This window comes from Papio anubis, chromosome 2, assembly GCF_008728515.1.
Source record: "Papio anubis isolate 15944 chromosome 2, Panubis1.0, whole genome shotgun sequence".
Lineage (NCBI taxonomy): Eukaryota > Metazoa > Chordata > Mammalia > Primates > Cercopithecidae > Papio > Papio anubis.
This window is the reverse complement of record NC_044977.1, coordinates 171,878,407-171,906,219: the sequence shown is the minus strand read 5'-3', so window position 1 is coordinate 171,906,219 and position 27,813 is coordinate 171,878,407. Positions and strand designations below refer to the sequence as shown.

At 40.7% G+C, this 27,813-nt stretch overlaps 2 protein-coding genes across 6 annotated transcripts in view; one reads left to right on the top strand and one right to left on the bottom strand.

The window, feature by feature from the left end:
- Window positions 1–313: 313 nt before the first annotated feature.
- On the bottom strand, window positions 314–12,274 carry OXSM (3-oxoacyl-ACP synthase, mitochondrial). 3 transcript variants are annotated; one of them, XM_017955969.3, is made up of 5 exons: window positions 11,901–12,274; window positions 10,889–11,231; window positions 4,680–4,929; window positions 2,831–3,841; window positions 314–756 (listed from the first exon to the last, which is right to left on the bottom strand). In XM_017955969.3, exons 4-5 carry the CDS (start codon window positions 3,808–3,810, stop codon window positions 354–356), a joined length of 1,383 nt encoding a protein of 460 aa, XP_017811458.1. In that variant the 5' UTR covers window positions 3,811–3,841; window positions 4,680–4,929; window positions 10,889–11,231; window positions 11,901–12,274; the 3' UTR covers window positions 314–353. The 3 variants fall into 3 exon arrangements, with proteins under 3 accessions (XP_017811458.1, XP_031519638.1, XP_003895234.1); XM_031663778.1 differs by having other exon boundaries at window positions 11,057–11,231; XM_003895185.5 differs by lacking the exon at window positions 10,889–11,231.
- Window positions 11,687–27,813, top strand: part of NGLY1 (N-glycanase 1) — a 68,043-nt gene continuing 51,916 nt past the window's right edge. For all 3 annotated transcript variants that reach the window (XM_021934918.2, XM_003895184.5, XM_021934919.2), the window contains exons 1-2: window positions 11,687–11,921; window positions 17,417–17,531. In XM_021934918.2, coding sequence (XP_021790610.1) covers window positions 11,791–11,921; window positions 17,417–17,531 — 246 coding nt within the window. In that variant the 5' untranslated portion in view covers window positions 11,687–11,790. The remainder of the gene's footprint in view (window positions 11,922–17,416; window positions 17,532–27,813) is intronic.

Here is a 27,813-nt window from a genome sequence, read left to right as displayed (position 1 = left end):
TGTTTGACCTAAAGTATTAGGAAAATATAGATCCATGGTTCTCATAGGCGGTGGGGTATGGCGGTTATTTTGTCCCCCAGAAAACATTTGGCAATATCTGGAAACACTTTTGGTTGTCACAACTGGGGAAGAGAGTGCTATTGGAATAGATTAAGAGATCAGGATGGCGTTAAACACCCAACAATGTACAGTACAATCCCCCTTTTCCCAACGAAGAATCATCTTACCCAAATATTAATAGTGCCAAGGTTGAGAAACCCTAACATAAAGGATATCTGGGTATCAATGTATAAATATATAATTTCTTCACATATAACATTTAAAAATCCATATTTAATTACAAATGATTTGTTCTACATTCCAGCAATACAAAGTGTTGCATTAGTACCACCAAAACCAAAGGAATTGGTGAGGCCAATAAATCTTTTCTCAGTTTTCCATTCCTGTGCCTTTAGTGGAACATAGTTGAGATCAAATTCTGGTTCTGTACAATCCAGGTTTAAAGTAGGTGGTAGTTTTTGATAATAACAAGCTAATGTGGTAAAAGCTGCCTCGGCCGCCCCTGCAGCTCCCAGCAGATGTCCTGTTGCTCCCTTAGTTGAGGAAACTGCAAGGGCATATGCATGGTCTTTGAAGAGATGTTTGATTGCCTTGTTTTCAGCAGCATCTCCCAATGGTGTGGAAGTAGCATGTGCATTTATATAGGATATCTCTTCAGGCTGTACACCTGCATCTTTTAAAGCAGCAGCCATACACCTAATAAAACAAGAAAAGACATCAGGACCAAGTTTAATTTTAACAAAAGTCTCTTCATCTGTATGGCTTATGTGAAACAAATGTAGGTATCCAAGTACACTGGATGAAAAGAATCCCTTATTCTAGTAATGGAATGCTATCTTGGATTACCATGTGAGTTAGGATGTCATCTCTACGGGAATAATGAGTCACACTCACTACCTTGGACTGGTTCATCACCAAGAGTTAAACACACAGGCTAATGCAAGATTGTATAATCTCAAATAAAATATAATTTCATTTATTTGCATTGGCATTTTTCCTTGGGGAAAAAATATCATCTTGACTCAAGACTAGAATAATTTTTCTTCCAGGGATTTTTGGAGTGTGGCAATTTTTTATGAGAATTGTAATTATGATGTTTTTCACATTTAAATTTAAAACTTGGCATACTTCCCAATAATCTACTGTTCCATTGTTTCAAATAACCTTTCAAAATCCTCTTTATTTAGGCCATAAGAATTCTAAACAAAAAATTACAAAGGCAATCTAAGCCAAACAAACTTAAGAGTAAAAAAATATATCTGAAAGAACCTCTGAAAACGTTTTGGATGTCATCTTCCTTTAGTTCCTAAGAGAAATATACACGTACGTATGTGTGTTTGTGTGTATATATATTTCTTAACAGCCAGCTCAGGGTATAATTTGAAGTACGCTGAAAGGTTTCCTGTGAACATCACCATTTCTTCATCTATTTTGTTACTATGCTTGACATTTTTAGCACCAGCAACTACTCACTAAAATTCAAAAGTAGGCCAGGCATGGTAGCTCACGCCTGTAATCCCAGCACTTTGGGAGGCCAAGGCAGGACTGCTTGAGGCCAGGAGTTTGAGACCAGCTCTGGCTCTGGCAACATAGCAAGACTCCAACTCTATTAAAAAAAAAAAAAAAAGAAAAAAGAAAAACAATCAAACAAAAACAAAATAAAAATTCAAACATATAATTTAGGGGTAGGTAAACTATGGCCCTGGCTAGATGCCTATTTTTGTAAATAGTTTTCACTGGAACACATTCATGCCCACTCATTTACATACTGTCTAAGGCTGCCTTCACATGACAATGGCAGATGGATTAGTTGCGACAGACTCCATGGCCCACAAAGCCAAAAATATTTACTATATTTTTCCCATTACAGAAAAGGTTGCTAACTCTGGCTAATTTAACTAAGTAAAACATAGTATGATCTAATAGCTATTAGCTATCTATTAACACATTATCAGGGACTTTTTTATTTTCATTTTAAAAGCACTAATCTATAACAGTTAACTTAAATGTAGTCCTTAAACCAGCAGTATCACCATCACCTGTTAGAACTACAGAATCTCCCAGTCTGGGAAATAAAGTGAAACCCCATCTCTACCAAAAAAAAAAAAACTGGTCTCAGTGGTGCATTCCTGTAGTCCCAGCTACTCAGGAAGCTGAGGTGATAGGATTGCTTGAGCCCAGGAGTTAGAGACTGCAGTGAGAGAAGACTAGCATAAGCAATAAAGAGAGACCCTGTCTTTAAAAAAACAAAACAAAACAGAATCTCAAGCACCACCCTAGACCTACAGAATCAGAATTAGCATTTTACATAAGATCCCTAGGTGATTATAGTTTGAGAAGTGCTGATTTGAAAAGAACAGAATTCTGGTGAAAAGAACAGAATCCTGCTGAAATGGAGCAAAGACCAGACACATCTAGAAGGGTTGACTTTACTTTCCAAGTCTGATGAAGGGTCAAAGAAGAGGACTTTGTGAGGGAGCACACTGATGCTTAAGCACAAATGGAGGCGTGAAAAGTTGGCAAAGGCACACACGGTCTTTTTCGCAACTCCACTGGTTTTAACTCAAATGCAATTTTGTAAGGATGTTCAAATGCTTTGAAATACTTCAAATATCTTAAGCAAAGAATTAAATAATCTTGTTTAGTCTAAAAATTAAAACAATAGAGATTCAGTACACCAAGGCCAGACACTACAATTTTCCGTAATTTGGGACTCCCATTAAAGTGTCTTATTTGGAGAAATATTTTGAAGGAAAAAACCCATTTTTACCTTACGGCACCTTCTCCTTCAGGATCAGGGGCAGTTATGTGACCAGCATCACCTGAGAGTCCATAGCCCAAAACTTCTGCATAGATCCGGGCTCTTCTTTGAACAGCATGTTCATATTCTTCCAGCACCAGCACAGCTGCACCTTCTCCCATTACAAAACCATCTCTCTTTGGATGAAATGGTCGACAGGCCAACTTGGGATCTGAGTTTGTGCTCAGAGCCCGGGCTCTGGAAAACCCAGCAAGAGATAAAGGGCTAATACAAGAATCTGTACCTCCAGCCACCATCACATCAGCATCACCACGGGCTATAAATCTAAAAGAGTCTCCCACAGCATGAGCTCCTGTGGTACAAGCTGTGGATACCGCATGATTTGGGCCCTTGAGTTTATATCGAATGCTGACCTGGCCTGCTGCCATATTGATCAGAATCTTAGGGACAAAAAATGGGCTAACTCTATTGTAACCTTTTGTCTGAAAATTCAAAGCAGTTTCAGAAACAACTTCAAGAGGAATCATTCCCATGCCAATTGCAACACCAGTAGCCACTTGATCAGCTTCTGACTGAGGATGCCAGCCAGAATCCTTCAAGGCTAATTCTGCAGCCCCAATGGCCATGATGGTGGGAGAAGACATGGACTTGAGATCTGATTTGGACACAAAGTTTTGTTCATTGAACTGACCTTCATCACTGCCTCTTGGCACATAAGCAGCCACACGGCAAGGGATACTCTTATACTCTTCACCAACCAGTGAAACAATTCCACTCTTTCCTGCGATAAGACGATCCCAAACCAAGTGAGTTCCAACACCAAGAGGAGTCACTAAGCCAATACCGGTAATGACAACTCGCCTATGCAATCTGGATATTGGCTCAGTTCCGAAAAACTTCCCTTTACTTCTTGTTACCTGTTGGCATAATCTTGAACACAGAAGACGAGTGCTTGTAATTTTCAGGAAATTTTGCAGGCAATTGGACATGATTGAGATTCAGATGATCAGAAACACATTCCTGTAAAAGACCACAACACACCTAGGAGGTATTCTTTTATATAGCTTAAGGGCCTAAGGAAAGACATCCAAGGTGTTCCTTTGGGTGCTTGATATGAGCTGCTAACGAACACAGCGAAAATGTTACATAATTTCAATTTATACCTTAACATCAAACTACCTGTTTAACCTTATCTCCTTTTCTAGACTGTAAGTGCCCTCAGAGATTTGAAGACAAATAAATGAATTGATGATTCATTCGATTCACCAAAACAGTAATTCAATGAAAAATATAAAGGCACCTCCAGCCTGATATGAGTTGCAGGAAGCATCCTTTGTCAGGATTACTGATAACTTCTTCTAAATAGCATTTCTGGTGTCAGTGGCACAGAAAACACATTTCAGGGCATATTATCTTAAGTAAGTGGGCTTTATCAATCTTCAATAACTAAGGATAACGAGCCTTTTCAAAACGCCACCCAGGGCCAAGAGCCCTAGACTGAGCGTCTGGATACGTGGGTTGGCAACAGACTCTGTGTCCAAGCTTGCGACTGGGGGAAGGGGGCGAGTCTTTCCACCCCTCTAAACTTCTCCAATTGAATCATCTGTGGAAGGAGGGGTTAGGACTGGTGGATCACTTCAAGGGTACTACAAAGGCCAGGGGCGGGAGTAACAGGGCGTAGTCACTCCCTGTACTGCCTCTCAGTCACCACCACACATGTACACAACTGAAGAAGCATGGCGACAGAAAAAGAAATCAGGCCCTAAGTCCTCGGACTTCCCTCTCGAAATTCAACCCCGACTTGATTTGACTGTAAAGGAGGAAAGGAGGGTCGAAGGAGGAGGGTAGCGAGCGATACCTGTAACACGTTTACAGCTCCAGACACACTCACCACCGTCCTAGGCGATGACGCGCTCGAGCGCACGCGCACGCGCACGTACACTCATGCGCGCTCCCGCGCACGCATCCCGTTCGACTCCCCTTCCGCCTGTTGACTTTACGCCGCGTCACCTTGGCGGAGGTCAGACCTTCGGAGGCGGCTGGGTCGCTGTTTGCCTTAGCAGAGACTCTTCTCTCGGAACCTCAGTGACTCGCCGATAATTAAGGACCTGCAAATAACGCGATGAGATAGCATTTTCACCCATCAAAAAGGCATTTTTCTTTGCCAGTGATAATGCCCAAATATTCCTTTTTGTCGGAGAAGGGACACCATCGTATTCTACTGGAACTGTAAGAAAGAATTAAGGAAATGACTGCAGTCACAAAGTTATTGCTATAGCTCGGAACGTTATTAGTAATTGTGAGTAAAGTAGAACTAACCAAAATGGCCAACATCAGGAAATTTGTTGTGTATCTTGTGGTACATCCAAATGCCATGCAGCCGTTTAAAATAACTCTATGGGTGAATATTTATTAATGAGATGTTGAGACTATTTGTTAGGAGACATAGTTACAAAACAGTATATATCCGTTTTTTCAAAAATAATTCTTTAAAGAGCTGCAAGATGTATAATGATTGTGATCTTTCCCTCATTTTTGCTTAGCTTTATTTAATAAAGCTTTTCTACAATAAACAAATGTTTTTGTAGTAAAGTTTTTACTTTTTAAAAGTTGTCACCAGGCTGCTCTGCTTATGGAGTAGTCATTCTTTGTTCCTTTACTTTCCTAATAAACTTCTTTCACTTAAAAAAAAAATTATCACCGGATTCGAGACAATACTTAAAAATATCACACCCATTGTAACACTGGAGACATTTGTTTCTAAGTGTCTGAAAAATTCATTAACTGTTTGTTCAGAGCGGATTGCAAATCGATAAAGGGAAAATACAACATGAAAACGTAAAAAAAGCAAGAAGTCGACAAGATGGTATTCATTGAACATCTGTTTTTCACATGCTATCCCAGGCGTGAGTTTAGTCCCTGCTCATCTTTAGAAAAATGGTTGACCATAGAATCTTCATCTGGACCTTCTAGTCATATTTATGTTTCTTTCTGGGCAACGCCTCTTGAAGCCACTGTTTCCAAGTAGAGTCCTCTGCATTCTTTCCTACCCCTACAGAAGAATGTGAGTCAAGCTTAGCTTTTCCAGGTTGGTCCTGGATTTAAATGAGTTTGGAAATCTATTTTGTTTAAAATAATTCAGCAAAGTCCAGTTTGACCTTCGTCCCAGGCCTAACCAGTCACCTCTAGTATGATCCTCATTCAGTGACAAATAGAGTTACTTTAAGAAGAATTAAACACATGTGTTATAAAAAAACTAACACTTGATGAGTAAGTACCTAAACTTGATCTCTTTTCATTGCTGTCTTTAAAATAATAGTGAGAAAATACCTGCAATATTTTTTCTGAAGCTGAACTCATATGAAACATACAATTTTAATGTGCTATTTCTTTTGTAATATCACAAATCATCTTGGCTAAGAGGTGACAAATTAAAATCTTTCAAAAAAGTAAAAAGACCATCATTTTTGTATCTACCTCATCACCTTTGATCTGGAAAAGGGTGGGAAATTTTATGATATTTTATAGCTTTACGTATTTGGTACCGTATTTCCTGCTACAATCCCATGGTGTCTTCTTGCACCAAAATCTTCAAATGGGCTCTGCTTATCCTACCCTCCTATTAAGACTTTTTAGGTCTGCCTTAAATTCTTTGTAAGCTGATTCAAAACTATCTTTCCAGTTATGGCTCCCATTCTCTATTGAGCTTTCCACCCAGCAAACTGATTTTCATACTATACATGTCTTGATTGACCCTAACTTTTCTCATCTCTGTACTTTTGGTATTGTCAACAACCATTCATTTTCTTCCTATCGATGCTTGAAGTTTGAATGCAAAAATGAGTAGAGGTATGGCTCTTGCTTTCAAGAAGTTCATGGTCTAATAAAGTTCATGGTCAACCCATTAGAAACAAGTAAGTGCAAACTATTGAAACAGGTGCTGTAGCAGAACTATTATAACACAAAAGGGACAATGAGGTCTGTGCTACCTTGCAAAATCAGAAAAGGCTTCAGAGAAATGATCCTTGAACTGCATCTTGGAAATGAATATTTGTCTAGTAAATTGGGTGGGAAAGGGCATCCTGGCAGGAAGAGTAGAACAAAGGCCTGGAGAAATGAAGTGTCATGGTATCTTCCACAAACAGCTAAGTATGTGGCCCATGTCAAATTTGAAGTGTGGGACAAAGCAACAGTAAAAGCATGAGAGTAAGGCAGGCCCAGGTCACAAAAGCCTGGGGTATCATACTGAGGACTTTGGATTTAATCCTGTAGTTCAGAGAGCATATGCTAGCCTCTGCTAGCATAATTTGGAGTGCAACATTCTTTGATTGATTCTAAACTCCTCTAGAAAGGACATAGTAAACTCTCTCATTCCCTTCACCGGAGTCTCTCTTACTCCTCTTTGTCTTGAACAAAGCCACTTAAAATATTTAAGTTACCAGCCTGGTTCCTGACACCATTTGACTTTAGAATGTGGGTAGAGGGAGCCATAGAAAACTTTTTACCAGGAGAACAACATGATCAGATGGCTGCTTTAGAAAGATCATGTTGCACAAATGAGCAGGGTGGATTGGAAGGATGTGGAAATGGACACAGGGAAGAAAGAATGGATGCAACACGATGAGGCTCTGAGGGCAATGGCGAGGAGAGATGTAGGAGATGTTGAGAAGGAAACATTACTAGGATACTGTACATGATTTAAGGAGGGTGGGGAGTCTCTCACAGCTAGCAAGTCCTCTCCTTTCTCACCTTCTCAACCTCTCAATTTAAGGCTTCTGTTCAAATTGTCCCCCCTCACTGAAACTGCAGCCCGCAATGAAATCTCCCTCCCTCTACACTAGTAGTTCTCAAAGTTTCCTGTGTATCAAAATCACCTGAAGGGCTTGTTACCACACAGATTGCTGGGCCCCACCTTTAAAGATGGAGCTTCAGAATTTGTTTTCCTGACAAGTTTCCTGCTGATGCTGCTGTTGTCCAACCACTGCTCTAAACCTATGACTTCTATGAAAGTAGGGACCATATTTGTCTCCTTCACAGTGCTGAGCAACTAGTAGTCACTTCATAAATATATGATGAGTAAGTGAATTATGGAATGAATAAATCAAATCCTTATATTTGAGAGTACACATGCACTTTTTGTGCATATCTCACCAAATGACTTTTGCGAAAACCAATGCCATAGCATTAATATTGTGATAAAAATGTACAGTCCATAAAATCATAGAAATCACCATTTTTAAAAAATCATCTGAAATTTAAGTCCTTCCAAATAACTCTTTAGTAACACTTCCGTTAAAGTTCTTGAGTAACTATAATCTCTTTTGAATACCGCCATTTATAAAGCTATTAAGGGAATCCATTATAATAAGGGACTTTGTCTCTCCTTTTCCTGGCTGCTTCCTCCACTTCAGTCAAGTTGGAGATATTCTTTTTTTTTTTTTTTTTTTGAGACGGAGTCTCACTCTGCCGCCCAGGCTGGAGTGCAGTGGCCGGATCTCAGCTCACTGCAAGCTCCACCTCCCGGGTTCACGCCATTCTCCTGCCTCAGCCTCCCGAGTAGCTGGGACTACAGGCGCCCGCCATCTCGCCCGGCTAGTTTTTTTGTATTTTTTAGTAGAGACGGGGTTTCACCGTGTTCGCCAGGATGGTCTTGATCTCCTGACCTCGTGATCCACCCGTCTCGGCCTCCCAAAGTGCTGGGATTACAGGCTTGAGCCACCGCGCCCGGCAAGTTGGAGATATTCTAATTCTTCCGTTTCCTTTAGAAAAGCTGAGTAAGTTACCCTACCTTTTATACCCATCATTGTTTCAAACAACCAAAGAATGGTCTAGTACTAAATCAGCATTGAAATTCTTGTTCTTTTATTTTATTTTATTTTATTTATATTTGTCCCAAAATAAAGATATTTTTTCCAGGATTTCACCTTTATTAAAAACATCATTTTTAGAGTTGACATATCATGGCATTGTTCTTTTTTTTTTTTCTTCTTCTTCTTCTTTTTGAGAGAGAGTCCTGCTCTGTCGCGTAGGCTGGAGTGCAGTGGGGCGATCTCAGCTCACTGCAACCTCTGCCTCCTGGGTTCAAGCGATTCCCCTGCCTCTCTACTGTCATGGTCAAATGGAAAATGACAAATGGGTCCACACTTATTGTGGGCACCCCTTTAGCCTACATGCTTCCCGGTCCCACTCTCTCTTCTTAGGGAGTCTTCCCTCCTCTGGGAGGGGCTTCGGCTGCGGGCCTCTCCCTCCCTGCCTCTCAGCCTCCCAAGTAGCTGGGACTCCAGGCGTGCACTACCGCGCCTGGCTAACGCTATTCTTTAATAAAACAGAAAAAAGAACGCTCTAAATTTTTCCCAGGATTTATTTGCTGATATTAAAAAGTTAACCTCCATAAAAACCATTAGCAAGGAGAGGGGTTGAAGTCTTTCAGGAATTTGTATAGGGATTCACTATTGTGTGACTACATTAAGTGCTTAACCAACAACTCTTTATTCAGAATCTGCTGTGTGCAAAGCAGTCTGAGACAGGTGGCACAAGAGACTTTTAATCAAACAGGGAAGACAAAACTAATGATAACTTACAATGAGATGGCGTTTTAGTTGAGGAAACAAACTATTATGAAGAGAAAAACAAGTCATTTTGTTCCCCCACAAAAGTACCCTATGACCATTCTATCTGTCAGAGGGAAGCCTGAGCTAGCAGCTTTCTGCCCTTTACTTGACACCTCTGCTTCAATACCAGAGCATTTCCACTTTGGTGTTTTGTATATAGACAATCTTCCTATTTTTTTTTTTTTTTGGTAGAGATGGGGTCTTGCCATGTTGCCCAGGGTGGTCTCGAACTCCTGGGCTCAAGCGATTCACCTACCTCAGCCTCCCAAAGTATTGGGATTATAGGCATGAGCCACCATGTCCAGCCCCTAAATTTTTATTTGGAAAAATATAAAAAAAGTTCTGTTGCATTTTAAAAAGTCACAAATACTGTATAATATATATTATTCTCATATAATTAGTAAAGTATAAATAAATGTATCAATGGAAAAAAGAAACCCAAATGAAGAGGAATAAAGTTTGTGATAGCTATATCCCCAGACCCAAGCCCCCAATCCATTGTGTAGTTATAGGAGACTACATTTCCCAGACTCTCCCCTTTTATCTTTTTATGTTTTATTTTTATTTTTATTTTTTGTAAATCTGGCCTTACTGAAATACCCTCTTTTATCTTGATGAGGCCTCATTCTTAGCAATGATATGGTAGAGAAAATGCTGTATGTCATTTCTGGGCTTATGTGGTTAAAAGTAGGTGTGACTTTTTTTTTTTTTTTTTTGTCCAAGCAGGCTGCCTGGATTTGTAAATAAAATTTCACTAGAACATAACCATGTCCATTTATTTTCAAGTATTGTCTGTGGAGCTACAACTGTAGAGGCAGAGTTAAATAGTTGAGACAGACCTTATGGCTCACAAAGCCTAAAACACTTACTATGTGGCCCTTTACAGAAAAATGTTTCTTGACCCCTGTTCTAAGGGATGGAAGGAGACTGGGTCCACTGACATTATGACACCTGCATTATTAAACTGTTATATGAGCCAGAAAGAAATTACTCTTGTGTTAAGCCACTGAAAATTTTAGTTACAGAAGCTAGCAACATACTACTATCTGTTGAACACACCATACTTGGAAGCTGGTCCAAAGATCTACATATTTATTAAAAGCGTACGTATATCTGGGAGACGAATAGTCATTGAAGTGGATTGGCATAGCTTAGGGTCTTGCTCGGAGATTCTGGAAGAAAATTTCAAGTCTTAAAAGCAAACAGATGAAACATCAAGAAATGTAAAAGAAGTTATTCAGGCAAATCACTTATCTTAAGAAATAAAGTCAAGACAAATACTTGGTGAGGTTGAAAAGGAATTTCTGCAAAGAAGGAAGCCAGTGGTAAAGTACACTTTCAAGGACATGGTGGGGCAGAGACTGGATTAAAGTAGTTAGGGATGCATCTTCTAAGTGGAATAAAAGACCTTGATCACATGATATACCTAAAAAACAAGTCACAAAATAATACTTACCCTTACTGTGTGGGATGCAAATTTTTATTTTCTTCCCTTCCCGCCCCCGACATTCTATAATATTGCGTAATTATTATGCATGTGTTTTACGCTGGTCACCACGCAGTAAACCGAATCCACAACCCATTATTACGTTGCAACCTATGGTTTAAAAATACACTTCCTTACAGAGGAATCATATACTAGTTGAGCTGGGACTTAGATTTTCAGTCATTCGCCAAATTCTGAAAAGAATCCACGTAACAAACCCAGCAGAGTTTATAGCCATGGTTTTGTTTTTGACGTTTGTTGCTCCTTCCTTCTGGGGTCTTTCATCCACATCTATGTAGAACGTCCTGACAATCTGCGAAGTGAAGGCGCTAAGGTCGTTTTATTTGTGGGGAAAGGAGAGAGGTACATGCGGTTTCTCCACCTTAATAGCTGGATCGATTAGGCTGGCCCCGGGGCGCAGAGGGATCCGGGTTTCTGAGAGGCACGTGCCAGCACCATTCTCCCGGTACCTCTAGACTAAAGCCGACCTCCCCTCCAGCCGAGCTCATCCGTCCTAAGGACTCGACAACCCCCTCCTCCAGCCCCACGCCCCTCAGCCCCGGCGCCCAGGCCCCGCCCTCCCTGCGGAACCCCTCCCCAACCTGTACGACCAGGCCCCAACCCTGGGTCGAAGCACCTCGCCCCAGCCGGCCGAGGCCTCCCCAACGTTGCTCCGAACAGCCCCTCACCCCTCCCGAAGGGGCAGCAGTAGCTCCCCGCCGAGCTGCCCTGCTCCCGCCCCAGGCCCCCGACCCCGCCCCAGGCCCCGACCCCGCCCCTCCCGGTGGCTGCGGTAGCCGCTGCGCGCTGAAGCGCTTGCTCAGTGTGGGACACGGAGCGCGAGGGGCGGCGGCGGCCGCTGGCGCTCAAGCATGGCGGCGGCGGCGCTGGGCAGCTCCTCAGGCTCGGCGTCCCCGGCCGTGGCCGAGCTCTGCCAGAACACCCCGGAGACCTTTCTGGAGGCCTCCAAGCTGCTGCTCACCTATGCTGACAACATCCTCAGGTGCAGGGCAACGGGGTCGAACGGCGGGTACCGGGGTGGGTGGGCGGGCCGCGGCGCCTTGCTCGGCCAGGGACTGGGGGCGTCCGGCCTGAGCTTCGGAGGGCAGCGACGCCCGGACAGACCGGGACCTGGAGCTGGTTCTGCTCCTAACGTCCGAGCCCGCCAGCCAGGGGCCTCGGGACCCGGCCAAGTCCCACCCCCGCTCGAGAAGAGGAAGTTTCTTTGTAGTTGTGACTTGGCACCTGCAGTCAGGGTGCTGCGGTTGGACTGGAGTCCCGGAAGCGGGGCCGGGCGCAGGAGAGGTAGGAAGGCGTGCTGCGGACACTGCCGCTCTTCTCGTCGTTTAACGACCTCAGATATCAGGACACAACCGTAACCGCACCGCGCGTGTCATTCCCCCTGCGTGCATTTTTTCGAGCGGAGTGGCTTACATTTCCACATACTTATCAGAAGTTAGTCACTGACAAAGTAATGTTTTCTTCTCATGTTGAGACTATCCGAGTACTAAAGCATAATGCTTCTGAAGTGGTGGGTTTTTAAATTTTTAATGTTTTCTTCTGCCCACTTTTGTTGATTGAAACATTATAGTATTTTGAAATTACAGTTTTTATATTAATACCTGGACTCTACTATATAAATTCTAAGAATTCGTGGAGGTAATCGCCTTGGATGAGAGTAATTTGCTTCATTTTCCTGTCAGCAGAATTGCACTTCTAGAGGTCTAGGGGACCTTGTAGATTTCGGGAATTGGGAGGCAAGTTTGATTATTCATTTTGAATGAGTACCCACCTCAACTCTGCAGATCAAATGATGTGTCTTAACGGAGAGACATGGTGTTGGGGGAGGGAAACGGAACTGAGGTTAAAGGAGCGCCACTTGCTTTAGTGATGTTACCTCATTTATCAGGTCACCATGATTAATTAATTAGGTTCTCTGCTCCCCTCAGCCCCTGGTGCATTAAGTGGTTGGTAAATTATCATGAAGTCTAAGAGGAAATTCTTCTCAGTTTCAAGGTTATGTTTCATGTGACCCAATTTTAGACATTAGTTACATGTGCAGTTTTTAAAATCCATGTCAGTAATATTTCATTTAGGCAATGGTAATGATGTTTAAAGTAAATTGAAGGGAAAATATGTTGAGCCCTTATTTTGTGGCAGATGCTATGAAGGACGCAACACGTAGCCTGTTCACAGCTACATAATTGTGACCTGTGTGGGGACCACCTTCGTGCTCTGTGACACCTTCTCAACTCACCTTTTTCACCCTTTGAGGCCTTACAGCTCTTCACAGTACAAGGATGCCAAGGGACTCCATAAATGAACTGATAGGCTGGGTTCTCCAGAGCCCATTAGCTGGGACTTACCGCCTGGAAAGCCACCAAGCTATTTAAACCCCACTAGTCAGAGAAAAGAGGTGCCCTTGTAATGAAGACTCACTTCTGCTTTAAATCTAGTGAAACCGAAAGTGTTGAGGTTTAGCTTGAGGAGGAAACCTTTGCATGCAAATAATGACATTTAACATCATAATCTTCATTAGGAATGTTTACTAATGGCTTGTTTCTGATTTTTTTTTGGAGACGGAGTTTGCTCTTGTTGATGAGGCTGGAGTACAGCGGCGCAATCTTGACTCACTGCAACCTCCGCCTCCCGGGTTCAAGATTCTGAAAGATGAGGGGTGTGGCAGTGAGCTCAAAGGATAGTGGACACGCTGGAATAATGCTGAGAAGAGTTTAAGAAAGTCTTTGTGCGTTGCTTTTCCAGGGATAGGAAAGAGGATATGATGGGTTTGAAGTCTAAAGTCCCTACAGCCCTCTAAGTCTTTGAGGGCTTCAGGGTCAGGCCTTTGGTATCAATCTATGCACAAAACCATGGTCAGTTTACTCAACATATTTAATAAGAAAAAAGAATTTGAGGAACTGGATGTGACTGTCATTGCTGGACCCTGTTTGCAGTATTCTTTTACTGAGAAAAATAGATTAATGTGAGGTCCACAGATGATATAAAAATAAAATTGCTCACTGGGCACGGTGGCTCACTCCTGTAACCCCAGCACTGTGGGAGGCCAAGGTGGGCGGATTACTTGAGCTTAGGAGTTAGAGACCAGCCTGGGCAACATGGCGAAACCCCGTCTCTACAAAAAAAATACAAAAAACTAGCCGGGCGTGGTGGCGGGTGCCTGTAGCCTCAGCTACTCGGGAGGCTGAGGCAGGAGAATGGCGTAAACCCGGGAGGCGGAGCTTGCAGTGAACTGAGATCCGGCCACTGCACTCCAACCTGCGCGACAGAGCGAGACTCCGTCCCCCCCCAAAAAAATTAAATTAAAAATAAATACATAAATAAATAAGTCAAGCGTGGTGGCAGACACCTGTAGTCCCAGCTATTTGGTGGGCAGAGGTGGGAGGATGCCTTGAGCCCATGATTATGCCACTGCATTCTAGCCTGGGTGGCAAAGTGAGATCCTTTCTCAAAAAATAAATAAATAAATCTCACTAGAAACTAAGGAGGAAAATCTATATTGTATATCAATAGTTAAATGGAAGCAACATATATCAAAATAACAAAGGCCAGTCGAAGTGGCTCCCGCCTGTAATACCAGGGCTTTAGGACACGCCAGGTGGAAGGATTGCATCCGGGTCAACACAGTGAGACCCCATCTCTTCATGAAAAAAAAAAATAGCCTGGTGTGGTGGCTTGCCTGTAGTCCTAGCTGCTTCAGAGACTGAGGCAGGAGGATTGCTGAGCCCAGGAGTTCTAAGCAGCAATGAGCTTTGATAGTGCCATTGCACTCCAGCTGGAGTGACAGAGCAAGACTTTGTTTTTTAAAAACAAAACAAACCAAACTATATGAGAACTGATGTGTATTTTATAAGAATTTTTAAACAATTGTGAAAGAAGGAAGAAACTAGAAAATTCGCCCAGAGAAAGACCGAGCATGTAGAGATCTGAAAGCTGTAAGGAAAAGAATAGATTAAAATAGCTCAAGCAGTTTTGAACCAGTAGGTTATATCATCCTGGTGGTACTGACATGTTTATCACCCTGTGAAATACATTGAGTGTCAGGAAAAGATGCCTCATTTATCTAAAACTAGCTTTGATAAATGTAGAATTATTTTATAGTTCAGTTTTCTTAAGTGATAAGAAAGAGAGGCTCACTTGTAACACAGTGTAGCATGGAAGCCAGGAATGCTGAATGTTCTGCAGTGCTCAAGGAAACTCCACTAAGAAAAGGTCCCACGTGTTAATGGTGCTGAGACTGAGAAACCCTAATCTAATACACAGAATAAAGAGTTGAGAATAAAGTTTTCTTTGTATTTAACAACCATCCGTGATTCTCAAATTACATACAGTAAAGAACAATGTTTTTGTTTTAATTTCCAATCCCTTATGGACCAATAACTTTTGTAAAATACACTGAAAATTTCATGGCAGTATCAAATTGCTATATACCAAACATTCCATTTCTGTACTTCTTGCTTCATTTTTATGCCCTTGTAAACAAACAAAAGATTTCTGTACTTCTTGCATATGGGTAGCAAATAATTTGTAGATTAGCACCAATCTGTGGACATTTTGAATAGCACTATTTAGAGCTTTTGTCTCTGAATATTCTGTAATAAACTTACGTGATTTTTGAAATTAGGGAAAAGTTTAAAAACATTCATTGAGTATTTATGACATTTGGCAATAGGTAGTTGACTGGTGAAAAACAAATGCAAAATTTGTTAAAACTTATAAAATTAAAATATTTGCTTTTTGGTTTTGTTTTTATGTCAGAATACCTATGGAACATGTGTAGATAGGACAAAGTTGATAAGTGATTTGCTAGCATTTGCCTACTCACCATACCATACCCCAGGCTGATGGCTTCTTATGGAAGTACATCTTCCTGTGGATCCCAGACACTGCCTCAGAATCCTCCTTAACATAGTACTTAAAGAAGTCCTATCACTTTAAGGCAGTTGGTGTCAGATATGAAAGTTATCATCCTAAACTATGTTCTGAGAGTCTTTTGTATATAATACTGTCTTTATCTTAACCTTATGTTCTTTTAATGTGTTTTTCAAACAATTCTTCTGATTTATCAAAGTAATTAAAAATCTCAAACCAAAACTTTTCATGTGCTGGTTTCTTGTCTCAAGTATGCTATTCAAAATCTTAATTATGGTAAAAGAAATTTATATCTCCCTTTTATTGCTGTACTCTGTTGAGAATGTGTCTTGGGCCAGGTGCGGTGGCTCACGCCTGTAATCCCCAGCACTTTGGGAGGCCGAGGCAGGTGGATCACCTGAGGTTAGGAGTTCGAGACCAGCCTGGCTGACATGGTAAAGCCCCGTCTCTACTTAAAAAATGCAAAACTTAGCCAGGAGCGGTGGCGCGCCCCTGTAATCCCAGCTACTTGGGAGGCTCAGGTGGGAGAATTGCTTGTACCCAGGAGGCAGAGGCTGTAGTGAGCCAAGGTTACACCACTGCACTCTAGCTTGGGCAACAGAGCGAGACCCCCTCTCAAAAAAAAAAGAATGTATTTTAAACTGAAGGGAGACTCCCCACCTCAAAAAAAAAATGTACCTTAAACTTAACAGCACAGAATGTAACTTACTGTTTTCACTTACAGTAAGAGCAATCACTGATTTAGGGAAGAAAGAAAAATCAAGTGACTATAAAGGTATACCTAGGTCACGTTTGTCGAAAGTAAAGTCTTTGAAGAACTATGACCTGTTTTGTTTTTTGTTTTGTTTTGTTTTGTTTTTTTGGAGACGGAGTCTTGCTCTGTCGCCCAGGCTGGAGTGCAATGGCACAATCTCAGCTCACTGCAACCTCCGCCTCCCAGGTTCAAGCGACTCTCCTACCTCCTACCAAGTAGCTGGGACTAGAGGTGTGCACCACCACGCCCAGCTAATTTTTGTATTTTTAGTAGAGACAGGGTTTCACCATGTTGGCCTGGATGGTCTCAGTCTCTTGACCTCGTGATCCACCAGCCTCAGCCTCCCAAAGTGATGGAATTACAGGTATGAGCCACTGCACCCAGCCGTGATCTGTTTTTATATAACTTTTTAGTTTCTTTCATTCATTTCACGAATATTTGTTAACCACCATCTATGTGCCAGGCACCATTCTATATGATGAAGATTCATCAGAACAAAACAGATAAAATTTTTTGCCCCTGTTCAGAGATTACATGGATTTTTTTTTAAACAGCCTAAAAGACTCATTAAGGTGTCTAGACTTAACAGCACAGAATTAATATGTCACATGGATTTTCTTTGTGGCAGCATTAATATTATGAGGTGTGAAATTAAACAGTGAGGTGGTGCTAGATGTGTACTGAAGTAAGAGTCACAAAATTGAACTACTTTTCCAGACTGCTTCCTATTTATTTGAAGTTCAAGCCTATGCTACCATGTAGGAATGTAGCCAGTATAAAATGTTAAAAGAAATACAAAAACACTATGAAAAATATAAATTACCATATATAATCAAACTTTTGTTTTTTGTCAGAAACCCTAATGATGAAAAATATAGATCTATCCGGATTGGAAACACAGCTTTTTCTACTAGACTCTTGCCTGTCAGAGGAGCTGTTGAATGTTTATTTGAAATGGGCTTTGAAGAGGTAAGTATGTTCGAGGATTTCCTCTCCCCTCTTCACGCACAAAGCAGTCGTTATCATGTTGGTGAATAATTGTTTGAATAAGATAATGTTTTTTAATTTATCATTTTGGGAATCAGTAGAAATAGTTGTTTCTTCACTGATTGGACATTTAAAAATCACAGCAAGTATAGTTTAAAATTTCAGTAAAGTATAACAACGCTCCACAGAGAAATTCTTACGAGTCTTAATTCTTGAGAATAAGGGAGGGTCAAACATGCAACCCCAGGACCAAATGTGGTTCACTTTAGGCTTTTAGCAAAAACCTGATTTGTGAGCACACGTGAATACTAATAGATCTAGCTACCTGTCTCTAGTAGGAAATGAAAAGAGTCTGAAGTAAACAGAAAAACTGAGTTCAGTTACCACACAGAAGGGGTTTCTTCTGTGACAGGAGAGGAGTCTCAGTATGTTTTTTTGTTTACTTCAAACGAATATTTTGGTGTTACCTTTTGGAATCTTGTGGTGTAGTTTAATTTTATGACACATTGAAAGTAGTTATTAAGATTCTGAATTTTCTTTATGTTTATATCCTTAACTAGTTCTCCTTTGTAGAGTGTTGAAAGAATTTGAACAGGTTACAGAGACTCAGTAGTCAGTAGTAGTTAGAATAGGCAATCGTAGAAATTGTTAAAGAGAGATGCTGAGCTGCTATGTATGATTAAATTTCCTTCGTGCCTCTCTGCTTCCCTCCCCAGGTTCCATTTCAGTCCCTGAAGTAACAGTAGTGAACAAAGTAGTAGATATAGTCCCATCTCACGTGGAGCTTACATTTCTAATAGTTTAAACAGCCAGTAGATGTGAAAACAAGATGAGTGCAAAGAAGAAAATAAGACCAGGTAATAGAATAAAAAGTACTTTGCATGGCAGGTAGTGGTCAGGGAAGGCCTCTCTGAGGAGATGACATTTGAGCTGTGACTTGAAAGATCTCAGGTACCTGAAACTCTCAAGTAAGAGTATTTCAGACAGAAGGATTAATGTGTGTAAAGGATTTCCTGCAGGAGTAACCATGAAACAGAAATAAGCTGCATAGGGAGGCAGAGACCAGGACACGTGGGGTCTTGAGGACTGTGGCAAAAGACTTAGACTTTATTCTAAGTGAGATGAGAAGCCATTGGGAATTTTTTTTTTTGAGATGGAGTTTCGCTCTTGTTGCCCAGGCTGGAGTGCAATGATGCAATCTTGGCTCACCATAACCTCCGCCTCTTGCGTTCAAGCGATTCTCCTGCCTCAGCCTCCCAAGTAGCTGGGATTATAGGCATATGCCACCAGGCCTGGCTAATTTTGTATTTTTAGTAGAGATGGGGTTTCTCCATGTTGGTCAGGTTGGTCTCGAACTCCTGACCTCAGGTGATCTGCCCGCCTTGGCCTCCCAAAGTGCTGGGATTACAGGCGTCAGCCACCGTGCCCAGTCTGGAAAGTTTTAAGTAGGGAAAAATATTTTTGAAGATTATTCCAGCTTGCTGTAAAGAGAATCTTGGAGGTGGTAGGATGGGGACAAGGGATGAAGCAGGGAGACCAGTTAGAAAGCTTATTATGTTAGTCTAAATAAGAAATGGTAGTGGTTTGTGTAAGGTCCATGAAGGCAGGGCTTTTTGTCATTTCTGTTCCTTGTGTTGCTAGCTCCTGGAATAATGCTGTTACCTTAGAAATGTTAGGCATTCAATAAAGATTTGTTGAATTAAGTACTGATGGTGGAGATGGAGAGAAGTAGATGGATCCAGGATTTCTTTTTGTGGCAGAATCAACAGGACTTGCTGGTGATTTAGATGTAAGATATAAGGGAAAGGAAGGAATCAGAGACTTATCTATGTTTTGGTTTAAGCAGCTAATTGGATGGGAGTATCATTATTTGAGATAGAGAAGCCTTGGAAGGTAGCAGGTTTTAAGGGAGAAACCACCACCTGTCTTTGGACAATTGTGACTAATTTGCTGTCAAATATTCAAGTAGAGATGTCAAGCAGTTGGATATATGAGTTTACAACCCCAAAGGAGAGACTAGGCTGGGGATATAAATTATGGTGTCATCTGATTGTAGATGATACACAGGCATCTTAACATAAAGAATTTAAAATTCCTTGTTCAAGGAAGTGCCAGTTTTCAAGATTCAAATTGGTTGGGAAAATTGAGTAAATGACAACTGAAGGCTCTACCCATTTCTCATGTTGAAGTGTCACATATTTAATAGAATTAGATTTGTTTTTCATTCAGCAAATATTTGAGTGCTGAGTAGGATAGCCAGCCATTCCAGTTTGCTCAGTGCTGTCCTGGTTTTAGCAGTGAAAGTCCCACATCCCAGAAAACCCCTCAGTCTCAGGCAAACCAGTGTTGGTCACTCCAGTGCCAAATAACAGGCCACACTGAGACTTGTAGTAGTATTTGATGCAAATGGAGTCACAATTTCAGAAAAGATTAACAGGTTTTGATATGACTAATTTATACTTAAAGTTTCTGTTTGGCTTTAGACATCGCACCTCAGGACTTGTCTGAAGTAAATGTTTTATCAGCGTGGCTAAGTTTAGGAAGAACTAATAGTGCTGAAACTGAACTCTACCACCAAAAAGAAATTTGGTGGGCTTTTTAAAGAATAATTATATGGATACATAATAGTTGTACATTATGGGGTGCAGGTGATATTTTGATGCAAGCATACAAATGTGTAATGATCAAATCTGAGTAAGTGGAATATCCATGATCTGAAGCATTTATCATCTCTTTGTGTTAGAAATATTCAAAATTCTGTCTTCTAGCTATTTTGAAATATACAATGAATTGTTCTTAACCATAGTCACCCGATTGTGCTGTAGAACATGAGAAATTATTCCTCCTATTTAACTATAATTTTGTACCCATTAACCAATCTCTTTCTATTGTCCAGTCCCTTCTATCCCTCCAAGCCTCTGGTAACTGCCATTCCACTCTTCTTTATTTTTTTAAATTTGTATTTAATTTTGTAATATATTTTTACAATCACTCTTTTCTTCTATGGGATCAATTGTTTTAGCTCCCACATATGAGTGAGAACATGTGGTATTTGTCTTTCTGAATCTGGCTTACTTAACATAAGGTCCATCCATTTCCATCCATGTTGATGAAAATGACAGGATTTTGTTCTTTTTTATGGTGGAATAATATTCCGTTGTGTATATATACCACATATTCTTTATCCATTTATCTGTTGATGGACAATTAGGTTAATTCCATATCTTGGCTACTGTGAATAGTGCTGCAGTAAACGTAGGAATGTAGATATCTCCTCAATATGCTGATTTTGGAAACTGGTGGATAGGAGACAGGACTAACTTGCAGCTTCCAATTGGACTGACAGAACAGTGCCTGGAAACTCACATCGTGAACTTTTGCTCTGAGAATTACCACAGGAACATTCCAGGAAAACCAAAAGAATTCACAGATCCTTTGAAAAAAGTAGTTTGCTGCTGCAAATTCCATGAGACAGAGGAAAATCTGTGAGTGCCTGAAGTGTGAGAGGGGGAAAGTCCACTGGGGAACCTGAAAATCCAGATCATGGGAGAAGGGTTTAACTTTACCTAGAGCTGAAATGAATTTAGAGAGCTGAGGAAAATACAAAAGTAGAACAAGTGGCGAGAAGAGCCTGCAGACACTCCTGGCCACTAAGGAGGCCATTTCTGACTTTATCTCACAGGGGTCCTTGGGGAGGGCTGCCAGTGGAATTGGGGAAAGACCACAGGGAGAATGAAACTTGCAGCTGAACACGAATTTTCCTGGACTGGGGAATATAGGGGAGGCGTCAAAGAGGAAATGCAGATACAAGCACAGAAGCCAAGGCAGACGGAGAGGGGTGAAGCCTGAAAGCCCTGATTGCTTTCTCAGTGGGGAGACTTGTAGCCTGGGGCAAAATCTCAGCGCTGCGCACACTGCCTGGATATAAACATGGTGCTATGGGTGGCTCATGGTGGGAGTGAGACTGGCCCTTCTGGCTGCGTGGGAGCGCGGTAAGGCCTGTTATTGCTGGCTTTCCCTCACTTCCCTGGTAACCTGTATGACGCAGCAGAGACAGCCATAATCTCCCTGGGAACATAACTCCATTGGCCTGAGAACCACACCCCCATCCCCCACAGCGGCCACAACAAGCCCAACCCAAAGAGAGTCTGATCTCAGACACGCCTAACCCTGCCTTCATCTGATGGTCTTTCTCAACCCATCCTAGTAACTGAAGAGAAAAGACATAATCTCTTGGGAACTCTATGGCCCTGCCCACCGCCTGAGAAACCCAAATGCTTATCCAGGCAACCCTAGGGCAAGCTTATATCCTCTTGATACTACCGTAGCTGATGCTGTCTTGAAAGCATCACCTCCTGGCTGAGCATCACTTCCTTACCAAGAAAGGAAAAAACAACAGCTGATTCCACCACCTGTAACATCCTGGCTAACCAGAGGTCCTGAGTCTGACCACATGACAGCTTTACTGCCAGCACACCTGGAATTCGAGAAAACCAACACGCTAAACAAAACTACAACCAAGGTCCCACACAGAGTCCACTTCACTCGCCTGCCACCTACATCAGAGTAGGAACTGATGTCTATGACTGAGACTTGAAGACAGATCACATCATAGGACTCTTTGCAGACACTCTCTAATACCAGTTCAGAGCCCAGTAGCTGTACTGGGTCGCTAGACCCAGAGGAGCAATAACAATCACTGCAGTCCAGCTCTGAGGAAGCCCCATTCCTAGAGGAAGGGAAGAGCACCACATCAAGGGACCACCCTGTGGGGCAAAAGAATCTGAACAGCAGCCCTTGAGCCCCAGATCTTTCGTCTGACATAGTCTATACCTAAATGAGAAGGAACCAGAAAAACAATTCTGGTAATATGACAAAACAGGGTTCTTTAACATCCCCAGAAGATCACACTAGCATAGTAGCAATGGATCCAAACCAAGAAGAAATCTCTGAATTGCCAGAAAAAGAATTCAGAGGGTCAATTATTAGGTTACTCAAGGAGACACCAGAGAAAGATTAATACCAACCGAAAGAAATTTAAAGAGTGATACAGGATATGGATGAAAAAAAAATCTCCAGAGAAATAAATAGTATAAATAAAAAACAATTACAGCTTCTGGAAGTGAAGAACACACCTAGAGAAATACAAAATACGTTGGAAAGTTTCAACAATGGAATTGAACAAGTAGAAGAAGAGAACTTCAGAGCTCAAAGATAAGGCTTTTGTATTAACCCAATCCAACAAAGACAAAAAAGAATTTAAAACATGATCAAAGCCCCAAGGAAGTTTGGGATTATGTTAAACGACCAAACCCAAGAATAATTAGTGTTCTAGAGGAAGAAAATACATCTAAACATTTGGAAAACATATTTGAGGGAATAGTTGAGGAAAACTTCTCTGGCCTTGCTAGAGATCTACGTATCCAAATACAAGAAGCTCAAAGAACACCTGGGAAATTCATCTCAAAAAGATCATCACCTAGGCACATAGTCCTCAGGTCATCTAAAGTCAAGACAAAGGAAATAATCTTACAAGCCCTTAGGCAAAAGCATCAGATAACCTATAAAGGAAAACCTATCAGATTAACAGCACATTTCTCAGTAGAAACCCTATAAGCTAGAAGGGATTGGGGTCCTATCTTTAGCTTCTTTAAATAAAATAATTGTTAGCCAAGAATTTTGCATCCAGCAAAACTAAGCTTCATAAATGAAGGAAAGATAGTCTTTTTCAGACAAATGCCAAGAGAATTTGCCACTACCAAGCTAGCACTACAAGAACTGCTAAAAAGGAGCTCTAAATCTTGAAATAAAACCTTGAAATACCAAAATATAACCTCCTTAAAGCATAAATCTCACAGATCCTATAAAACAATAAATAACATGATGAAAAAAAAAAACAGAAAACAAAGTATTCACACAACTAGCATGATCACTAGAATAGTACCTCACATCTCAGTACTAACACTGAATGTCAGTGGCCTAAATGCTCCACAGAATGGCAGAGTGAATAAGAATTTACCAACCAAGTATTCTCTGTCTCCAAGAGACTCACTTAATGCATAAAGACTAACATAAACTTAAAGGGGTGAAAAAATATATTCCATGCAAAAAGCCAGCAGGAGTAGCTATTCTTATACAAAACAGACTCCAAAGCAACAGTTAAGAAAAGACGAAGAAGGGCATTATATAATGATAAAAGGCCTAGTTCAACAGGAAAATATTACAGTCCTAAATATGTATGCACCTAACACTGGAGCTCCCAAATTTATAAAACAATTGCTACTAGACCTAAGAAATGAGATCGACGACAACACAATAGTAGTGGAGACTTCAGTACTCACTGACAGCACTAGACAGGTCTGCAAAATTGACATAGAAGGGACATACTTTAAGGTAATCAAAGCTGTGTATGACTGACTCACAGCCAACAGTATACTGAATAGGGAAAAGCAGAAAGCATTCCCCCTGAGAACCAGAATAAGACAAGGATGCCCACTTTCACCATTTCTATTCAACATAGTGCTAGAAGTCCTAGCCAGAGCAGTCAGACAAGAGAAAGAAATAAAGAACATCAAAATTGGTAAACAGGAATAAACTGTTGCTGTTTGCTGATGATATGATCGTGTACCTGGAAAACCCTAAAGACTCATCCAAAAAGCTCCTAGAGCTGATAAATGAATTCAGTAAAGTCTCAGGATACAAAATTAATGTACCCAAATCAGTAGCACTATTTGTGCACCACAGCGGCCAAGCTGAGAATCAAGAACTCCTTTTATAATAGCTGAAATAAAATAAAATAAAATACTTAGGCATATACCTAACCAAGCACGTGAAAGACCTCTATAAGGAAAACTACAAAACATTGCTGAAGGAAATCATAGACAACACAAACAAATGGAAACACATCGCATACTCATGGAAGGGTAGAATCAATACTGTGAAAATGACCATACTACCAAAAGCAGTCTCCAAATTCAGTGCCATTCCCATCAAAATTCCATCATCATTCTCCATAGAACTAGAAAAAACAGTCCTAAAATTTTTAAAAGCAGCCTACATAGCCAAAACAAGACTAAACAAAAAACAAATCTGGACAAATCACATTACTTGACCTCAAACTATACTACAAGACTGTAGTCAACAAAACAGCATGGTACTGGCATAAAAATAGGCACATAGACTAATATAATAGAATAAATAACTCAGAAATTAAAGCCAAACACTTACAGCCAACTGATCTTCAACAAAGCAAACAAAACATAAAGTGGGAAAAGGACATCTATTCAGTGGTGCGGGGATAACTGGCAAGCCACATGTAGAAGATTGAAACTGGATCCTCATCTCTTACCTTATACAAAAATCAACTGGAGCTGTATGAAAGACTTACATCTAAGACCTGGAACCATAAAAAATTCTAGAAGATAACATCATAAAAACCTGTTTAGACATTGGCTTAGATGAGGACTTCATGACCAAGAACCCAAAAGCAAATGCAATAAAAACAAAGATAAATAGATGGAGCTTATACTAAAAAGCTTCTGCACAGCTAAAATAATCAGCAGAGTTAACAGACAACACACAGAATGGGAGAAAATCTTCACAAACTAGGCATCTGACAAAGGACTAATATCTAGAATCTAGAAGGAACTCAAATCAGCAAGAAAAAAAATCCCATCAAAAAATTGGCTAAGGACATGAATAGACAGTTCTCAAAAGATATGCAAATGGCCAATAAACATATGAAAAAACGTTCAACATCTTTATCAGGGAAATCAAATCAAAACCACGGTGTGACACCACCTTACTCCTGCAAGAATGGCCATAATTAAAAAGTCAAAAAATAACAGATGTTGATGAAAACTTTTACACTGTTGGTGGGAATGTAAACTAGTATGACCCCTATGGAAAACAGCGTGGAGAGTCCTTAAAGAACTAAAAGTAGATCTGCCATTTGATCCAGCAATTCCTGTACTTGCATATCTACCCAGAGGAAAAGAAGTCATATGAAAAAGACACTTGCACACACATGTTTATAGTAGCACAATTTGCTATTGCAAAAATATGGAATCAATCCACCAGTCAACAAGTGGATGAAGAAAATGTGGAGGCCAGGCCATAGTGGCTCATGGCTGTAATCCTAGCACTTTGGGAGGCCGTTGTGGGTGGATCACTCAAGGTCAGGAGTTCAAGACCACCCTGGCCAACATGATGAAATCCCATCTCTACTAAAAATACAAAAATTTGCTAGGCATGGTGTGGACACTTGTAGTCCCAGCTACTTGGGAGGCTGAGGGGAGAATCACTTGAACCCGGGAGGCAGAGGTTGCAGTGAGCTGAGATCGTGCCATTGCACTCCCACTTGAGTGACAAGAGCAAAACTCTGTCTCAAACAAAAAAGTGGAATACTGTAGATACTACTCAGCTATAAAAAAAAGAATGAAATAATGGCATTTGCAACCTGAATGGCATCAACAACCTGAATGGAATTGGAGACCATTATTCTAAGTGAGGTAACTCAGGAATGGAAAACCAAACGTTATATGTTCTCACTTATAAGTGGGAGCTAAGCTATGTGGACACAGAGGCCTAAGAACCATACAGTGGACTTTGGGGACTTGGAGAGGAGAAGAGTAGGAAGGGTGCGAGGGATAAAAGACTATACATTTAGTCGGGTATAAGTGCATCAAAACCTCAGAAATCACCACTAAAGAAATTATCCATGTAACCAGACACCAATCCCTTCCCCAAAAACCTATTGAAATAAAAAAATAGAATTAAAAAAATTAAAAATGCTTAAAAATTAAGCATAAGAATTTTTTTTAAATTAAAGGTCATTAAAAAATGGTTACTTTTTTTGGATATGTGCCTAGCAGTAGGATTAGTGAATCATATGGTAGTTCTATTTTTAGTTTTTTTGAGGAACCTTCATACTCTTTTTCTTAGTTTACATACTAATTTGTATTCCCACTAAAAATGTATAAAAGATTATTTGCTCTAGATCCTTGAGAAATCGCCACACTGTTTTCCACAATGGTTGAACTAGTTTACAGTCCCACCAACAGTGTAAAAGTGTTCCTATTTCTCCACATCCTCTCCATCACCTGTTGTTTCCTGATTTTTTAATGATTGCCATTCTAACTGGTGTGAGATGGTATCTCATTGTGGTTTTGATTTGCATTTCTTTGATGGCGAGTGATGATGAGCATTTTTTCATGTGTCTGTTGGCTGTATGAATGTCTTCTTTTGAGAAATGTCTGTTCATATCCTTTGCCCACTTTTTGATGGGGTTGTTTTTTTTCTTGTACATTTGATTGAGTTCTTTATAGGTTCTGGATATTAGCCCTTTGTCAGATGAGTAGATTGCAAAAATTTTCTCCCATTCTGTAGGTTGCCTGTTCACTCTGATGGTAGTTTCTTTTGCTGTGCAGAAGCTCTTTAGTTTAATGAGATCCCATTTGTCAATTTTGGGTTTTGTTGCTGTTGTTTTTGGTGTTTTAGACATGAAGTCCTTGCCCATGCCTATGTCCTGAATGGTATTACCTAGGTTTTCTTCTAGGGTTTTTATGGTTTTAGGTCTAACATTTAAGTCTCTAATCCATCTTGAATTAATTTTCGTATAAGGAGTAAGGAAAGGATCCAGTTTCAGGTTTCTACTTATGGCTAGCCAATTTTCCCAGCACCACTTATTAAATAGGGAATCCTTTCCCTATTTCTTGTTTTTGTCAGGTTTGTCAAAGATCAGATGGCTGTAGATGTGTAGTATTATTTCTGAGGACTCTGTTCTGTTCCATTGGTCTATATCTCTGTTTTGGTACCAGTACCATGCTGTTTTGGTTACTGTAGCCTTGTAATGTAGTTTGAAGTCAGGTAGCATGATGCCTCCAGCTTTTTTCTTTTGGCTTAGGATTGTCTTGGCAATGCGGGCTCTTTTTTGGTTCCATATGAACTGTAAAGCAGTTTTTTCCAATTCTGTGAAGAAAGTCATTGGTAGCTTAATGGGGATGGCATTGAATCTATAAATTACCTTGGGCAGTATGGCCATTTTCACAATATTGATTCTTCCTATCCATGAGCATGGTATATTCTTACATTTGTTTGTGTCGTCTTTTATTTCACTGAGCAGTGGTTTGTAGTTCTCCTTGAAGAGGTCCTTTACATCCCTTGTAAGTTGGATTCCTAGGTATTTTATTCTCTTTGAAGCTATTGTGAATGGGAGTTCATTCACTAGAAATACCATGTGACCCAGCCATCCCATTACTGGGGA

What these genes read in the sequence shown, in the direction of transcription:
- OXSM (XM_017955969.3), bottom strand. Translation starts at nt 3,810, where the DNA reads ATGTCCAATTGCCTGCAAAATTTCCTGAAAATTACAAGCACTCGTCTT. An exon ending in GAAGGAGAAGGTGCCGTAAG is followed by an intron (nt 757 to 2,830) that starts GTAAAAATGGGT and finishes TTGTTTTATTAG; the next exon opens with GTGTATGGCTGCTGCTTTAA.